This window comes from Typha angustifolia, chromosome 11 (genome assembly GCF_048772165.1).
Source record: "Typha angustifolia cultivar Huaian chromosome 11, ASM4877216v1, whole genome shotgun sequence".
NCBI classification, from domain to species: Eukaryota; Viridiplantae; Streptophyta; class Magnoliopsida; order Poales; family Typhaceae; genus Typha; species Typha angustifolia.
Genome location: NC_133249.1, coordinates 11,339,289 through 11,358,143, shown reverse-complemented (window position 1 = coordinate 11,358,143; position 18,855 = coordinate 11,339,289). Strand labels below are relative to the sequence as shown.

Here is an 18,855-nt window from a genome sequence, read left to right as displayed (position 1 = left end):
TTTGTGCTATCCTTCATAATATTTTTGTTAGTAGCACTTTCCTCAATTCTGATCTCCAAAGACTTTTATCCCTTTGCAATATAATAAATACCAAAAAGATGCCCTTCTTATCTCTAGAATCCAATTTATTTTCCTTCATATGATGATATATAGAACCATATGTGAAAAAATCCCTAGACACACGTATGTATCTAACCTTTAGGCAATGATATTGTTTGTTCGCTTAAGTAAAAGTCGGAAGAAATATTAAAAACGAAAGTAGAGATGAACGCCAAGATTTTAACGTGGAAAACCCAAACGGGAAAAAAACCACGGATCCAAACTCGGATCAAAACCAATCACTAGAATAGTAGCAGTTACATGACTGACTCACAAAACAACCTGTCGATCCAAACGACTTTGTTCCTCTCAGTCTTGCTCGCTAGAACCCACGATTCACTACTTCTCGTGATTGAAGTCCAATCTCAGTAGCCCTCGAGATTGATCTTTCATCTAGATAGCCCTTAAGACGAAAGATTAAATTCTTGTAGATGAGTAGAACCTTATTCATTGAAGAACCGATGTAGCCTCAAGAAGTCTCCTTCAATAATGCTTCTTCAACCACCCTAGAGATAGGGCATCACAATCCTTATATATGATCTCCAAGATAGAGCTAAATCCAAGTCTTATCCGTACTCACGAAAATCCAATAAATTGCAAACTTCATAGGTGCGTTTGAACGCGGCCCGGGTGCGTTCGAACGACCTGACTTAATCTCAGGTGCGTTCAAACGGGCCCAAGTGCGTTCCAACACGATAGCGTGAATTCTTCAGGTTGCGTTCGATCGCGGTTGTGAATGCAGCTCTCGGTCTGTGTGAACGTAGTACCCGCGTTCGAACGCCTTTGTGAACGCGTCTCTCTATCTATGTGAACGCAATACCCGCGTTCGAACGCGTTTGTAAACATGGCTCTCTATCCGTGTGAATGCAGTACCCGCATTCGAACGCGTTTGTGAACGCGGCTCTCTGTCTGTGTGAACGTAGTACCCGCGTTCGAACGCGTTTGTGAACGCACTGCGTTCGAATACGTTTATGAATGCGGTGTGAACTCAACAGCTTTTCTCCAATAATCTTGCAATTCTTCAAACCAGAGATATTCTAGACTTGTATGAAGCTCATATACATGTAAAAATACACTTAGAATATTTTATACACAATTGCCAATAATTAAAAACCCTAACAATATGCTTTACCCATTGTTTGTAGATGAAGGTAATTAACCGATAAGATAATATGCATATGTCAAAAACTCTTTGTCCAAGTTGTCATTGAACGACATACACTGCACCTTCTCTAGTAGGGTGTGATTTAGGTGTTGGGCGATGCCATTCTGCTAAGGTGTCTCTCTAGTAGTGAAGTCTCACTTTATTCCTTCAGCTTGATATAATTTCATAAAAGGATCTGATGTGTATTCATTGTCATTTTCTGATATAAGTTGCTTGATCCTCTTGCCAACCTGATTTTCAATCATCTTTTTCCAGTTCTAAAAAATCTCTAGCACTTACTTACGCTTATGGTGCATACTATACCCAAGATCTTTTTAAGTAGTCATTACAAAAGTCACAAACCTATATTTTCTACCCAAAGAAAACTATCCTAGTAGGTCCTCAAATATCTATGTGGATCTAGTCCAAAATATGCTTGGTCTGATGTTTTTCAATCGCAAATTTGATAATAATTTGCTTGTCCAAACCATAATTTTCATAAACTTCTGCATTGAGGCTTTTTACACCCTTTAGGAATTCTTAGCTGCCCAATCCTTGCAAAACTTTCTCTCCTAGATGTCTCAACCTCATGTGCCATAATTTAGTAATGTTCACCATTTGTGTTGCTTGAAGCTATAGCCACACTCTTAATAAATATAGACCCATGCAAGAAGTATATTTTTTTTAGTTTTTATATGCTTCACGATGATAAGAACACTAAAGAAACCTTCAATGCTCCCCCATTCAATGCGATAGTGAAGCTATTTGATTCTAAAGCACCAAATGAGATGAAGTTCTTAAGTTTCATAGGTCGAAACATGGCAAATAGTAAATATCCGACATTGCAGCGGTCATCGAAGGGCGATGGATGACCAAGGCTAGTGGTGGATAGCCATAAGGTAGGGTGGTTACTAGAAGAAGATGGTGGCTAGAGTTTGAAAGATCGGAAGGCTTCTACATGACTATTATAGAAAGATAAGGGTGATCTAATGGCTATATGAAAATATAAAGACGAAAAAAATAATTTGGCTAAATTCAGATTCATCTAATGATTCTAACTAACACATGTCCTCCGATTTATAGAAGTACAAATCCTAGTGGATTGGATCCGTGTACAGATTATCCAATTTATTTAAAATTTAAAATAATAAGATAAAGCTAACTAACTAATTTGACTAGATTCGACTTGACTCAACTTAACCCATGTGGTCGGATCGCAATAATACACCTCGCTTTTGACACTTTGTCCTCAAGGTGACTAATCTTTCACATCCTTATACTCGTACGGCTTGTCGTACCAATTAGTCGTATGACTTATCGTACTAATCAGTGGACTTAGGTTCATCCTCTTCGAGTCTGCCTAGGAACATGGCGTGGGTTGGCTAGTGCTTGTATTTATGACCGAAGTTAAATCGATCATCATGATAAAAACACAAGCCTTTCCTTATGTGCTCCTCCAAGTCATTGGGTACAAAATGGTGCGAGATCATCTGTCAATTAGGTTGAGCTGTCTACACAGGTTGAGTCAGGATAGATGTAGTCTCTAGTGGGCCACGAGCTTAGGCTGCCTTTCTTCTTTCCTCCTTGTGGATCTAGTTCAATTGATTCAACTTGGACTCTATTAGAACAACTAAGGAGAAGGCATCATCAAAAGTAGTGGGCCTCAAAGCCTTGATCTTAGCATGAATGTTAGGCCTAAGCACACTAATTAATGTGCTTTTTAGAATTGAGTTTGACTAGTTAGTGACCGATTACAGATCCATTCGAACTCCTCCCAATAAGCTTGAAGTGTTGTTGACTAAGTCAACTTAGTAACATGGCCTGAAAATTTTCGTATTCGAGCTCCTCCCGATAAGCTCGAACTGTTGTTGATTGAGTTAGCTTAGTCAACATTGCCTAAAAATCTTTGTATTAGGTTGGACTGAACTAAGCACAAATTGCATCCACAAAGTCCTATCATGACTCAAGTGGTTGAGTTTGCTCAGCCGACTAGTACCACCTAATCGCCATGCCCTCCAAGCAGAATGAAACTAGCTAAACCTTTTGGTGGTCGAGAGTGTCATGGTATGTAGAAAACTACTCCGCTAGATAGATCGAATCTAGCGAGTCTCCTCTAGAGTTTTTGGAAAATCAAGCTTGACGATATGAGCTTAGATCTCAAAATATGGACTATTATCATAGGCCAAGTGACCTCGTGGTCAAGGTTGGTCACGTGGGTCATGGGCCCACGGGTCCGGCACATGTTGCACTCGAGCTGCATGCAAGTTTGGCTTAGTTCGATGGCACGAGCCCACCGGGTCGTTCTACTAGTCATTCTCAAGCTTGTGCTTAGGCAGTCCCTGTTGGTCCTGGTGTTTGCGGCTGGTACCCCTGGCCTTACTTCAGTGGTGGGACGAATGGTAAGTGCCCGGCCATCCGACACCTATCGACGGTTGTGGAGTCCACCATGGGCTTGCAGTCGGCTAGTGGAGGCCGACCATGGCTATCGGTTGTCACAAGAATGCCGACTTCGAGGCTACGTGGATGGGGTTTGGTGTAACAGAGAGAACCATCGTGGGCAGTCTACTAGCCATCTCCTATGGCTCTCATCGGCATGGCTCAAGTGTAGGGGTCCCATGGAAGGGACTAGACACGGCTTGGGCTGGTGGGGGTTGAATTGCCATTGATGGAAAAGCTAGGGATTTCAGCCCTAACTTCCACCTTATGTAGAGAAGATGACTTTGCACCCTCTTCGGTTGGTCACTCTAGCATTTCTATAATGGTGGTTTTGGTCCATGGTGGTGGGTACGGCGGCTAGAAGAGGAGTTTTCGCCGCAGTTGGGACTCTCCTCCACCTCCCTCACGGATGGAATCCTCTAGCTGTAGCTAGCTTGTTTTCGCCATGGGCGGCAATGCTGATGGTGCGAAGTGGCTGTGCTGAGCTAGGAGAATTATCGTCAAGGCTTAGATCGCTTTCTTGATCCTCTCAAAGCTATCCTTTGTTGACTATATCAACGTTCTTGCCCACGTGGGTGGCTCTTGCCACCAGTGGCAACACTAGGGAAACAATCATAGGAATAAATATGAGTTTTTGGTCTTCTAAAGTTGCTCTTTCCTCGCTCTTCTTTAATCTTGTGCTAACCATCGGCCGAAGAATGTCAGCTCTAATACCAATGTTATGAACCAGATATTGACCAATTTGGATGTAAAAAAATTATGATATTTTATGTGGTCGTATCCTCATGAGTAGGGTTCCAATGGTTTTGGTTCCATGTGAATTTGATGTCGAGATAAAAAGTTATAAATGAAATAGTGGAGAAAGGTCGAAACGGGGTAGAATAGTAAATTTTTGATGTTGCGGCGGTCCTCAGAGGATGGCAGACGGCCAAGGGTGATGGTAAATGTAGCATGGCTGCTAGAGGGAGATGGTGACTAGGGTTTGAAAGATCAAAATGCTTCTTCGGTTACGATCTATACCTAGAAAGATAATGATGATTTAACGGCTATATAAAAAGATAAAGACGAAAAGAATAATTTAACTAAATCCAGATTCATTTAATGATTATAATTAATACATGTCTACTCCTATTTATAGGAGTGAAAATCCTAACGAATAGGATCTATATATAGATTATCTAATTTATTTAAATTTAAAGTAATAAGATAAAGCTAACTAATTAACTTGACTCGACTTAACTTACCATAAGTGGTCGGATCATAACACAAGAAGTCACGGGCTGCCTTATCAACCCTATCTTGGATAGAGAGAGGGATAACACACTGCACAAGGAATAGGTAGGGAGGAAAAAAATCATGGATTTAATCAAGGTGGCCCAACCTGGATGAGATAGAGTAGCAGCCCTCTTCCTATTATCTAACTTTTACTTAATACATAGAAGATTATCAAACCGACTAATACTAAAATAAGTGAAGGGATCGGATCTCGGATGAATAGTAAGAGTCTCAACCAAAGATGAACCAAGAGAAGGGTAAACCCAGCTCAAGAGATAAAATACGAATTTGCTCCTATTCCTATTGACAGTAGATTCATTAAAGCATGATAATTATCAAGAATAGTATTAAAAATTTCATAATTTATACTATCACCTTTGGTTAATAAAGATATCATTAGGCATACATCATGTGACAAATCTTAACAAATCGAGTAGTCTGAAAACCATCCAACATTGCATTGTTCAATGTTCATCTCATCATTCAACATGCAAAAAGAAACTTGAATGCATAAAATATGCTTCATTTTTAACTAATGAGTCTATGATTTTTAGAGTCTATATTTTTTAGAGAAGTGAAAATTTAATGGTGTCCTAATTAAACTGATGTAGTTTTGAATTTAGGAACACTTATACATCATAAACCCCTTTATCCCTTGTATTACTTTCTTGAGTGACACAATATGATGTTTATTATGTGCATTTGAATTTCTTGTGATAGGACCAAGTGTAATAGAGATGAGAATGAAGAAGCACAAAATATACATTGAAAACCTTATCTCAACCCAAAAAAAAAATATGGGATTAATCACTGAATCCAACCAAGTAGGAAGCCAGAAAATTGACTCCATTCACTCTCTCAAAAAGTTCAACCAAACCAAAATACCAAAATGAGAATATCTCACTAGGACATCATCTCTTTGTACGTTCCTACAATCTTTACATGAATCGCAAACCTCTCTATCTCTCCTTCATTTAATCTCTATGCTTGCAAAACAAATATGAAGTTGAAGGGGGATGGGTGGGTGTTTTGGGTGTCGGGGTGTTGGATTATCTTTTGCTAACCTCCAAATGCCTCTCACTAAACTAGGGATATATCTCTTAAAGATAAGACTTCTCTCTTTCCTATATAAAATAGAATTACTCAAAAAAAAAAAAAAAACCTTCAAATCCTGCTTGGTCTTTTTCTTTTTTTCTATCTCTGTTCTCCAAACAGTATGTTTAATGAATCAACCATTACCATATAATTTATAATCAAACATAAATGCCTCAACTCAATCTCATAGTCTTTGCCAATGTACTTAATACCTAAAATAGGGAAGAGAAAAGTAGGTGGGGTTGGAAACAGGAAGTAGGCGAGGGAGATTGGCTAGAGCTGAGGAAGAAGATTATCAGGTGGACGACGGGAGATTGAAAAACTAAAACCCTAGAAATGATCTCCGGTGCTCTTAAATTAAGAATCAATATAGCAGAATATTAAAGAGTAAAAATCAAATGCAGACGCATAGATTATAATGAGGAGAAACCCAAAGGCAAGGTTAAAAAACCTCGGATTGGATTAAAAAAAATAAATTACTAATAAAAATCATAGCAGTTACAAGATGCTTATAGACTATCAATTAATCCTCATGAGTCACGGCTCTATCTGTACTGATCTTGTTTGTTTGAATCCGTGATAAATTATTTTTCGTGATTAGTTTTCAACCTTAATAACTCTTGATGTTGATGCTCACACCTCGATAACCCTTGAGCTGAAGATCTAGGGACGTGAAATGGATTAGATGAGTAAGAATTAGTTCAACACCCTCTCTTACAAACTATCTTCAAGCCATGATAATAATCTCAAGTACTTCTACACAAATATATCATAATGCCCCTTCAATAACAAAGCAAATCAGACTTGATGAACCTCATAGTGTACGAGGTTAGAACGCAGGAATGCCCTCAAGTACATTAGAACACACCTTAGTAAAAAATAATCTCTGTTATGTGCGTTCGAACACTTTTGATTAATTATAACTGCATATTAATTTTTTCTTCTTCTAGTGTTTATTAGTAATTCTCTGCTATTAATCCACTCAAATCAACTTGCATATATATATATATATATATATATATATATATATATATATATATATATATATATATATATGCATGATGACACATTATCTCGTTAGCTAGAAATCATTCACTCTAGACTCTAGGAACAGGACCACTCTAGATGTGCATATATTTTTTGCACCTAATATGTTATCTTCCTTTGCTACTTGGGGAGAAAACCAGGGGCCCAAACTGGCAGATTCTTATTGAAGAAAGCAACAGAGCTCAAGATTGAAGGCCGATTCCCAACAATTGTGGCCCTTTATGCACAAAAGATGACAGACATGGCCATTAAAAGAAGCCTAAATCACATGAAAATATCATCCACTTTTTTATTTTTCTTTTACGAAAGTCCGTAGACAAAGATGTCGTCCAATTAATGAGCTTCTTCTATTCATTCATAAAGTTCAACTAATTAGATACCACGAACTTGGACAGGGAAATATTCTCCCTACCTTCAAGGGAAAAAAGACGTAACAACTACGTAAACCATTCCACCTGAATGTACTTTTGAGATTTCTCTAGTTGTCTAGCCATATAAAGTCTAGCAGTTTTAGCGACTTTTTATCAGATTAAAACACAAACTCTATGGAGCAAATTATTTCTCCTCCTAAGGTAACTAAGTTTTACATTCAACCACTAAATTTCTCTGAGAGCTAGATATACCCTCATCCTTCTGTCCTGATAACTCTATCAATTAATTATGGTGGTTTAAGTTCTTGCGGTTTACTTCCCATGATGGAGTTGGGAGGAGTGGGCATTGCTACCCATAACGTTATGATCATGCTGCTTTATTCCCCTGCACAAATGAAATGAATGCCTAACAGTAGGGGCTATCTTGGAAGTGTAAAAAGCCAACAGGCAAAGTGAGTTTCGCTGGTGTACTGGCTAGTACTTTTCAGTCCTCTCCACTTGATCGGTTTTGTTTTTCCATATCTTAAAAGAGGCATGGGCTTCGAAGGTACAGCGGCTGCTCACAGAGCATTTGTCTCCTCTATTGGTATCAAGTTCTCCAAGTGCCGCCAAGAGAGTTAGAAGCATTTTGGAACTCACATCTAGTGAAATAGTATATTGAAATGTGAACTATTGATTTGTCTATTTGTAATTCCCTAAATATATTTGCTGATGAATGGAAAACAAATTCTACACCTTATCCTCGAATATAATTCCTCAACAAGAGAGCCTGATGGGGCAAAATGTAGATCAATTGTTTATCTAAGAAAATGTTTGATGATTAAATTAAGGATGCTTCACTGCTTCTCCAATACTTCTCCATTACATCTCAGATGGGTCTTTAGGACTTGCCGTCGTTAAGATGGTCTTGTCTCCAAGCCTAACATACCTATGCAAATTGGCCAAATATCGATAAGCTTTCAGAATGCATTACAAAATAAGAGCTTGTTCCTACTAACTTAACTCCTCTCAACTATAAAAGATAGATTACAAGTGAACCAAAGAAGAGAAAAGAGAAGAAATAATTAGTCTCTTGATGTACTACTAAACAAAATATAAAAACTGAGGGCTGCTTCTATCTTTCTGGTTAACCTCACAAAGTCGTCTTCTTCACAAGGAACTCTAATTCCACCAGTTGCATGATCCAAACCAAACTCTTCTTCCGCCCTATCGAGCAAGCTCTGGAGCAATGGATGTCTTAAATATGATACAGGAATCACGAAGCGTTTCTCCATTTGGCCTACGTAAATGGGCAAGTATCCTTTTGGAACATCCACCATCTGTGCAGTTTGTTTCCAACTCAAAGATCTTTGAAACATTTGCATTGCATGATCGACTCGTGGAAGGCGAAGACCCATGGATCTTTCTCTGGCTCAAAGATGAAAAAGGATTAGATAGTATGGAAGATATTTGAGCTACTTATACATGTATATATAGTATGATACTGAAGGATTGCAACTTAGCAACATAGCACACGGTTTTGCTAGCTGTCTCACTTTCAGAGACAGTCTTTGCATGGGTGAATCATAACTTAAGAGTAATTTGTTAAAATATAAAAGCTACTGTTATGTATTAACTTACGTTTTTAGAGCAGTTTGTAAATTAATATGATATTAGAGCCTAGTTTTAGATGTCTAGAGTTTCAAACCTCATTTCCCCCTCTGTACTTTGATATGCAGGAATATTGCGTTTTGTATCGATCAATGTAAAATCCATATCTATCCATCTGAATATAATTAAGATTTGATATATCTACCAAGTAAAATTTGAGTTATTAAGATTCTTTAGATTCACACCAGGGAATAATTTTTTTTTAATTCTGGAATACAACTCCTTATTTCATAATAATAGCTAAACATTATAACCTCATTCTAGAAAACAAAAACTAGTTATCAAAATTACATTTTATACCATACACTAACTTAATTACTAATTTATCATTGATATCTATCTTATTAACCTACTTTATATCAAATAAAAAAGTATTTATGGTAATTTGATAAAAAAAATAAAAACATATTTTTCCATCTTTTTCTTCACCTCATATCATATCAAAAGTAATTATTATATCCCTATTCTAAAATTAAAGGGAACATAAAAATAGTTAATTCTGGAATAAAAATTTAAGAATAATAAGAATGAATACTTATTATTGAATTGACCTTATTCTTAAGATAAAGGATGCCTTATGTATGTATGGTACCCAAAACTTACATGGGTTTCTTTACAGAGTAATGTAATATCCACAAACACTTAGATTCTGTTTGGTTTGAGACTAAGTCCTAAACTGATTAGTTAGTCTCATTTTTTAGTCTTGATTTGAGTACCTTAAATTAGTTTAAGGCAATTTGATATTTTATTTTGAACTAATTTAAGAGTGTATTTATTATGCGTGATTTAATATGAAAAAGTGTTGGTTTTAAAAAGAATCGGATGAGATGTAATTTTAATAGACAAAATTATCCTTCTCATGTAATGATGGTAGTCATTATTATAATTTATGAATAATATGTGGTGTCTATAATAGCTATTTGCTGGCTTAAGTATAATTTTTAAATTATTTGTAAGCTTATATGGTATCTATAATAGCACTTTGCTGACTTAAGTGAATATGAGATATATTTGCTGCCTTGCGTCTTATATAAACGCCAACCTACCTTGTGTCTTATATAAGCCTGCAAATTCGTAAACTAAACACACTATGAGCGATTAAGCCTGCAAACTAATCAATGCTTGACTATTAAGCCTACAAATCAAGTCTGCAAACTAAAATATCTTATAATCAAGCCTGCAAATGGAATATATTGCTTGATTTTAAGCCCTCAAATAGAACACAATATTTATAATTAAGCACACAACATAAATACAATTCTTACAATTAAGCTCACAAATGGAAAACAATATTTGACTATTAAGCCCGCAAACGAACACAATACTTGCGATTAAGCTCACAAATGGAATAATTAGTGAGTTCTTCAAGACTAAGCCAGCATATAATGCTATTACACTGCCTGAAAATTGAAAATGAATATCAATATATCGTTTCTGCATTATATTACAACAAATCACCATTTTGATATACATTGTTACTAATTCAGAAAAATTGACAATTGCATTATATAGAATTCAATATAAAAATATCAAATTATTTTCTCTAAACACCTTTGAAAAATGAATACAAAATAAATTGTATACTAAACTAAGACTTTTTTCATCTTTTCAACTTGCATAAAAGTCCAGCTCCAATCAAACAAACCAATCTATGAAGTAAAAAAACTAAAAATATTTTCAATCTAATATAAAATAAATTGAGAAGATAATAACAAAAAATTAATTTCAGTCTTCATTCACACTTCTCTTTATGAATTAAATATGTATCGGTTGGATTATCATACCTTCAAATTTGCTTAAAACAGATAAATGCATAATTTATGTCTATTTGTACAGTATCTGTATGTCCATTTATACAATATGTGAAACTAGATTATCAACAACTTCCAAATCTGTTTAAAAGAGAGAAATGCATAAATTGAAAACAATATACATGTAATTTACTTAAATAAATCAAATGCATAAATTCAAAATAATATTTACCTCATTTATCTTTCAATTTACCATCTTTGATTATATGTAATGCATACTTGATTTGTAGTCGTTTCATATCTTTTTTGTGAAAATCCAGCCATGTTTTACCCACGTTGAATACAATCTTTGTATTCTAGTAGAATAATGGCACAATCTAAACTTGTTTCTTGTCTTGGTATGTGCTTTGTTGATTCTATTTTCTATTCTTGTTCGTTTTTGACTCTATTAATATAAATTTCATTATACCATACCTTCAATATATTGATGATATGAGATTCCTATTGTAAAGAACAAAAAAATTCATAAAAATGAAGAAGTTCTTTAAACAAATTTTTTTTTAAAAATTTCTAATGCATATACAATTTCATTTGCCTCCATAGTATTATGTTCTTGAAATATCAACCACTAGTAGATGCCAATAAATAGATGTCCAAAGTAGTATAACCCATTATTCACAACTTTTTAATCTTTCTAGTGCTGGCCTAAGGAATATGTTTATTAGATGTTCTGATTTTGCCCTCTAGGCCATCTGTATATCTACACAATAAAATGGTTATATCATTTTTAAAAGAAAGTAAGAATATCGAATATTAAAAAATAATAATAAGTTAAAATATACATCAAATTCCTTACTCATGATTAAGCATGAAACGTAATCATCTTCATATTCCACTTGTTGAAGAGAGTCCATTTTTTGGCAGTCCTGCCATTAATTAACTCAACAATATTTTTTCTATTTACAAATATATCGTCGGACCTACAAATAACGTAATCGCTATAATAACTTAAATAAAAAGTACTAGTTAGTTAATTTCAGCAACATATGAGAAAGCAATGAAAAATATGAAAAAGCTAAATAACAATAATTTCTTACTCTTCCGCCTCTAATACTTTTTCAAGTATTTCCTTCTCCTTTAGTGTCAAACATAATTTTGTGATTGAAACCCGACTTTCTTAATTGTTGGCTTCATAATATAGAGTCAGCCACATGTGTATATCCACTCCCATAAACTCCTTTTCTTTCCCTTCCTCCTTTTTCATCTCCCCTCCTCTATTTTCTTGTCTCCCCCCCCCCCCTTTTTTTTCTTCTATTTCCCTTTCTCTTTTTTCTTCTCCTTATCCTCCTTTTTTTTCCTTTTCCCTCTCCTTTTTTGGTCCAATAAAGATAACTTTAGTTGTGGATGGAGCACTACTAATAATAACACTTTCTCTAATATACATCATGGTTTAGTAATCATGGACTTTTGTCTGTCACCTTAAACTAGGCTATGGATACCGCTCTGGATATTTTTCAAGACTCTTTTCATATCCAATTGTCTTTCTTCCATCTTGCTCATTTTGTTCAATTTTTAACTGTCTTTTCATTAATTTTTTTTATTTTAGCTCTAAGTTTATAGTGTTCATCCTGTAAATGAAAAAATTTCAACCACTAATTAGAATTATAATACTAAAAAGCTTGAGAAGAGTAATAAAAAGGAAATTTATAATAATTTGACTACAGACATACCTTATTCTTCTTGCTAGGCTAAATGGTTGAAAATCAACAATAATATCATAGATATGGTGTTAGTCTGTAGAAGGTACATCGCCCAATAGTAAGATGTCATATGCATAAAGTGGAATAGAGGACAACACTTGTTTAAAAGAATTTAGTGTTAAAAAAATTTGTCATATCAAAATAAAATTTAGTGTTAAAGAAATCAAATACATAAAGTAAAAATTACTATATCATTACTCAATTTTGGTATGGTCTTTTTATATGTGCTGCTTCATTGGATAATTATTGATATCCATCAAAAAAGTCTAAAAAATGTCACCACCGATGCATCTCTATATAAGGCTGAAGTCAGCTTATCAAACCATATTGATAAAAGAATAGTTGCCCTATTAATATAGCAAACCTGACATTCTTTTCTTTAGTTCATTTTTTCTATACGAGTTGCAGTTTCAATTATGGAATTTATTAGGTATTCATAGAATGCATTTGCCTAAGAATACGTTCCGATCTCCTCAGTCACAGCTATGTAATTTGTTAGATAATGGGATAACAATAATTGTTCCGTTGAAATAGCACAGCACTAAATAAAAGGGGAAAGATCTAACAAAATCCTCAATGTCCTCCTTTTCATCACTAGGGGCTAACTTCAATAGGCAACTAATGATAGTGGGCTAGTCTAGCCTCTTGCACATGACGCCTAACCCTTGGTCCATCCAATTTGATTTCTCTACCAACCAATGATAGTCCTAAAATCACAGCTGCATTAGAGGTATTCAAGTTCACTACTCATTCACCCAACTGAAATGTCTTATCTTTATTTGATCAAAGATACACCAGTTGTTCTACCAATAGTGTGTTGCCATCAAATGATGAAAACACGTGTTCTTAAATAATTTTAGATGACAAGCCATAATCAATGCTTCATTCTCCATGACTATTTTATCATAACATTTATTATATATTCTAACCATATACTCATCCGAAAATTTCCTTTTAGACACAACTTTTGTTTGAACTACAAATATCAATTGTATGTATATAGAAATTATAGAAAGCTTGTAGACATCCTTGACTATAGCAGATAAACAAAATATTGATATCAAGCTAACAACTAGTCAGATAAAAGTAGGTCAACATATAGTAATTTTTCTTCTTTGCAAAAAAAATAATTAAATACAAAATCTACCCCATTTCATCTATTATATGTAACAATCGAAAGCCTATGATAAATATTATTGCTCCTTCTAAGATTTTCCATGTGACTATATCTTTATCATTTAAAATCACAAGATCTCAAAATTTTAGAAATAAACACTAAAATATGCAATTTCAGAGAGCTTGTAAACAATAGAACTTACTTTGGTATAGTGCTCTTTTCTTCGTACCTTCTTCCTTCTTAGCATTTGAAACTATCTTGCCTTTGCCGAAAATCCAATAGAGCATAATAATGGAAAGAGAGTTTCTTACTCCATGTGGTTTTGAACCCGAGATTGGAAGAAGTATTAGAAAGTATTAGAAGTATTAGAAAGCTCTATTAGATTTTCAACAAAGGCAAGATAGTTTTAGATGCTAAGAAAGAAGAAGGTACGAACAAAGGAGCACTACACCAAGGTGAGTTCCATTGTCCGCAAGCTCTATCTGAAATTGCATATTTTAGTGTGATTTTGAATGATAAAAAGGTATAGAGATAGTCACATTGAAAACCTAAAAGAGCAATAATATTTATCATAGGCTTTCGATTGTTATATATAAAATATGAAAATGCGGTAGATTTTGTATTTAATCAATTTTTTTGCAAAGCAGATTGAAAATTACTATTTATTGACCTACTTTTATTTGACTATTTGTTAACTTGATATCGATACTTTATTTCTTCACTATAGTCAAGGATATCTACAAGCTCTCTGTAATTTCTATATATATACAATAGTTTTTACTATTATACACGATTAATCTCTATGTACTAATATTATTATTTTTTATTAATATTTTTAGTTCAAACAAAAGTTGTGGCTAAAAGAAAATTTCGGATGAGTACATGGTTAGAATATATAATAAATGTTATGATAAAATAATTACGAAGAATGTAACACTGATTATGCCTTGTCATTGGAAATTATTCAAGAACACGAGTTTGCATCATTTGATTCAATTTCCACACATTGATGGCAACACACTATTAGTAGAACAATTGGTGTATCTTTAGTCAAATAAAGATAGGATATTTTAGTTGGGAGAACAAGCCGTGAACTTGAATACCTATGATATAGCTATGATTTTAGGACTATCTTTAGTTTGTAGAGAAATCAAATTGGATGGAACAACTAAACTAGCTTCAAGGGTTAGGCGTCATATGCAAGAAGCTAGACTGACCCATTATATTAGTGGGGTAACTATTGCTTTATCAATGAGCTCACTTTAGCCTTGGATAGAGATGCACCGGCAGTGACATTTCTTAGACTTTTTCGATGGATATCAATAATTATCCAATGAAGCAGCATATATAAAAAGACCATACTAAAATTGAGTACTAATATAGTAATTTTTTACTTTATCTATTTAGTTTCTTTAACACTAACTTTTATTTTGATATAACAGATCTCCTAACACTAAATTTTTTTAAACAGGTATTGTCCTTTATTTCAGTTTATGCACCTGACAGCTTACTATTTGGCTATATACCTCCTATGGGCCAATACTATACCCAAGATACTGTTGTTGATTCTCAACCATTTTAGCCTGGCAAAAAGAATAAGGTATGTTTGTAATCAATTACTAAAAATTTCACTTTTATTACTTTTCTCAAGTTTTTGGTGGTATAATTCTAACTGGTGGCTAAAATCTTTTCATTTGCAAGATGAATACCTTAAACTTAGAGCTGAAACAAAAAAATTAATGAAAAGATAATTGAAAATGAAATAACTTCTCATAAACAAAATGAACAAGATGGAAGAAAGACAACTGAATATGGAAAGAGTCTTAAAAGATATCCAGATCAATGTCAATAGCCTGATTCAAGATGGCAAACTAAAGTCCGTAATTACTAGAGGCATGATATATAATAGAGAAAGTGTTACTATTAGTAGTGCTCCATTCACAACCAAAGTTACCTTTATTGGACCAAAATGGGTCAAATTGGATGACACTACTATAAAGGAAGGGGGAAGAGAAGAAAAAAGAGGAGGGGGAGAAGGAAAAAGAGAAAGGGGAAGAGAAGGAATTTATAATCGTGGATATGACACATATGGCTGACTCAACATCAACTATGAAGCCAACAATAAAAAAGATCGGGTTTCACTCAAATAAATTACGTTTCACACCAAAGGAGAAGGAAATAATTGAAAAAGTATTAGAGAGAGAAGAGTAAGAAATTATTATTATTTAGCTATTTCACAATTTTCATTGCTTTCTTATATGTTGTTGAAATGAACTAACTAGTACTCTTTATTTGAATTATTACAACAATTACGTTATTTGGAGATCCAACGATATATTTGTAAATAGAAGAGATATTGTTGAATTAATTACTAGCGGGATGGTTTCTTATTCAAAACCGCCAAAAATGGACTCTCTTCGACAAGTGGGATATGACGACGAATATATTCCATGTTTATTCATGAGCAAGAAATTTGATGTATGTTTTAACTGATTATTGTTTTTTAATACTCGACGGTCTTACTTTATTTTAGTAATGATGTAACAATTTTATTGTGGATATACAGAAGACCTAGGGGGCAAAATTAACAAACATATTCCTTAGGCCAGCATTAGAAGAGAAAAGATTAAAAAGTTGTGAGAAATGTATTATACCCACTTTAGACATCTCATCATTGGCATCTACTAGTAATTGATGTTAAAAAAGGAGTGTAAGAATATTACTCTTCTACAGTGGCACCCCATTATACTATCAAGGCTAATGAAATGGTATATGCATTAGAAATATTAAAATATTTTTCTATTTAAGAAACTTCTTCATTACTTTTGAATCATTTTGTTCTTTAAAATAGGGATCTCATATCATCAATATATTGAAGGTATGTTATAATGAAATTTATATCAATGAAGTGGAAAACGAGCAAGCATAGAAAGTAGAATCAACAAAAATACATAACAAGACAAGAAAAAAGTTTAGATTGTGCCATTTTTTTATACTCATTTTTCAAAGGTGTTTAGAGAAAACAATTTGAGATATTTGTATTGAATATATTTAATGTAATTGTCAATTTTTCTAAATTAGTGACAATGTATATTAAAATGGTGAATTGTTGTAACATAATGTAAAAATAATATATTGATATCCATTTTCAATTTCAGTAATTTGGGTGGTTTCCGGATAGGCCACTTAATAGCATTGTTTGCTGGCTTAGTCTTGAGAAGTCACCAATTGTGTTCCATTTGAGGGCTTAATTGCAAACATTGTATTTCGTTTGCAGGCTTAATAGTTGGTGCGGACACCATTTTTCGTCATGTTTATTCTCATAGGCACAAAAGGGCTACACCCGTGACCCTTTAGCTTAACATGGGTTGTGACTAGCCACCTTCTAGGGCTATTTTCATCTTTTTATCTTTTACTTTATTTTGCCTATATAAAGGCTTGTAATCATCTTTGATAGGTTACGATACCAAAAGATAGGCTCTGATACCAATGATAGGTTATGGAACGATTCCTTCAACATCTAAATTTATTGTAGAAAATAATCTGCACAACTAAGGAAAAATATTCACCAAATATTCTCTCGTAGTTAGAAAATTACGGAACCAAGTGGGATCGATCCATAACTCCATTATCTATGTTTTTTTGTATTTATGCCCTTTGCAGATTCGAGCTGCAACTGGAACAAAAACTAGATATAGTGGGGATGAAGGTGGTGGTGATGGGTGGAGTGGATGCTAGGGTTATAAATGATAATGGAGATGAGGGTGGATGGTTGATGTAATTTTAAGGAAGAAGACGTAGGGAAAGAAGTGGTCGAGATCCTAAGGAAGGGGGAAGGATTTGACAAACGAGGGAGATTAGAAGTTATGAGAGATCTTGCCAACAGTAGAGGTGGTAGGTTGGTAAATAGGGAATAGGGAGATTATGATAGAGAAACTAGAGAGAAGATAGAGAGGCAAGAAACCAATATTCAATAGCATTCTGATTTTGGCTATCTTCCACACCTTTATAGAGGCTAGCCAATAAGCCAAAATAACGATTATTAACCCTAATTCTAGTGGACTCCCGTCGATCGCTTTCGAATATGCCCGACGACATTCGAACGCACAAAATGCATTCTCTATCGATGCGAACCTAATGCAGACGTTTAAATGTGGCGCTCTAACGCGCCACCAACCGCGTTCGAACGTGACCTACAGAAAATTTATTCTAATGAAAATAAATAACTAATGTAATAAGAAAAGACTCTAACTAAGTATATCAGCCCACCACGCTTCTCCCACTTTGTCCTCAAGGTGTAAAGTCGAAGAAATGCTCTAAAATGTCCGTTTCCAACTCCCATGTCGCCTCATCGATGGTGTAATGCTCCCGTCCAACACGAGCACGTGCACGTGCACGCCCACAAGGCACATGCGACTCATGCGACAAACGAGCGAGGCCTGTCAGGCATAGATACACTCCTATGCACATATAATCATGACATCATGAAATAATACATACTAACATACCCATGCTCACATAATTCAACACCAAATAAATCATATTATCAACTAAATAAACATGTTAATATATGAATATCCAAATCCACAATAATATATACTAGACTACTACATAATCTGGCACCTATAGCTCACATCATTAATCTAAAATATCTTCTCGGGATATCTTAAGTCGCTATCACGTACCACATATCTAAGTGGGTTAGAAAAAAAATAAAGAGAGTCATAAGTAAAAGGCTCAGTGAATAGACCTTACCTCGAATCAGTGATGCCAAACAAATAATAAATCATGTACTGGATAATATGAATCAGAAAGAGCATCATGTCATGAATGAGTATATGAATGTTTGTCAATAATATATAAATGAAAAGTAGATAATATGTCATTACTGATAAAAATATATTATCCTCGATAATGAATAAACAAATCTCCATGTCATACTATCATCATAACTTTCTATCTACTATGACACATGATGCATGCTGATCATGACTACGCTATGATATCAAATGCATCAATATATGATATATATTGACCACTCGATAATTAAGTTTTCAGATGATAATAAAATCATAATACATTTCTCAACATTTTAGTCATCAATATCAGC

General features: G+C 34.3%; 1 protein-coding gene across 1 annotated transcript; it reads right to left on the bottom strand.

Annotated features, from left to right (window-relative positions):
- Positions 1-8,328: 8,328 nt before the first annotated feature.
- On the bottom strand, positions 8,329-8,864 carry LOC140770601 (auxin-induced protein 15A-like). Its single transcript, XM_073111856.1, has 2 exons — positions 8,599-8,864; positions 8,329-8,395 (listed from the first exon to the last, which is right to left on the bottom strand). Exons 1-2 carry the CDS (start codon positions 8,862-8,864, stop codon positions 8,329-8,331), a joined length of 333 nt encoding a protein of 110 aa, XP_072967957.1.
- Positions 8,865-18,855: the final 9,991 nt, after the last annotated feature.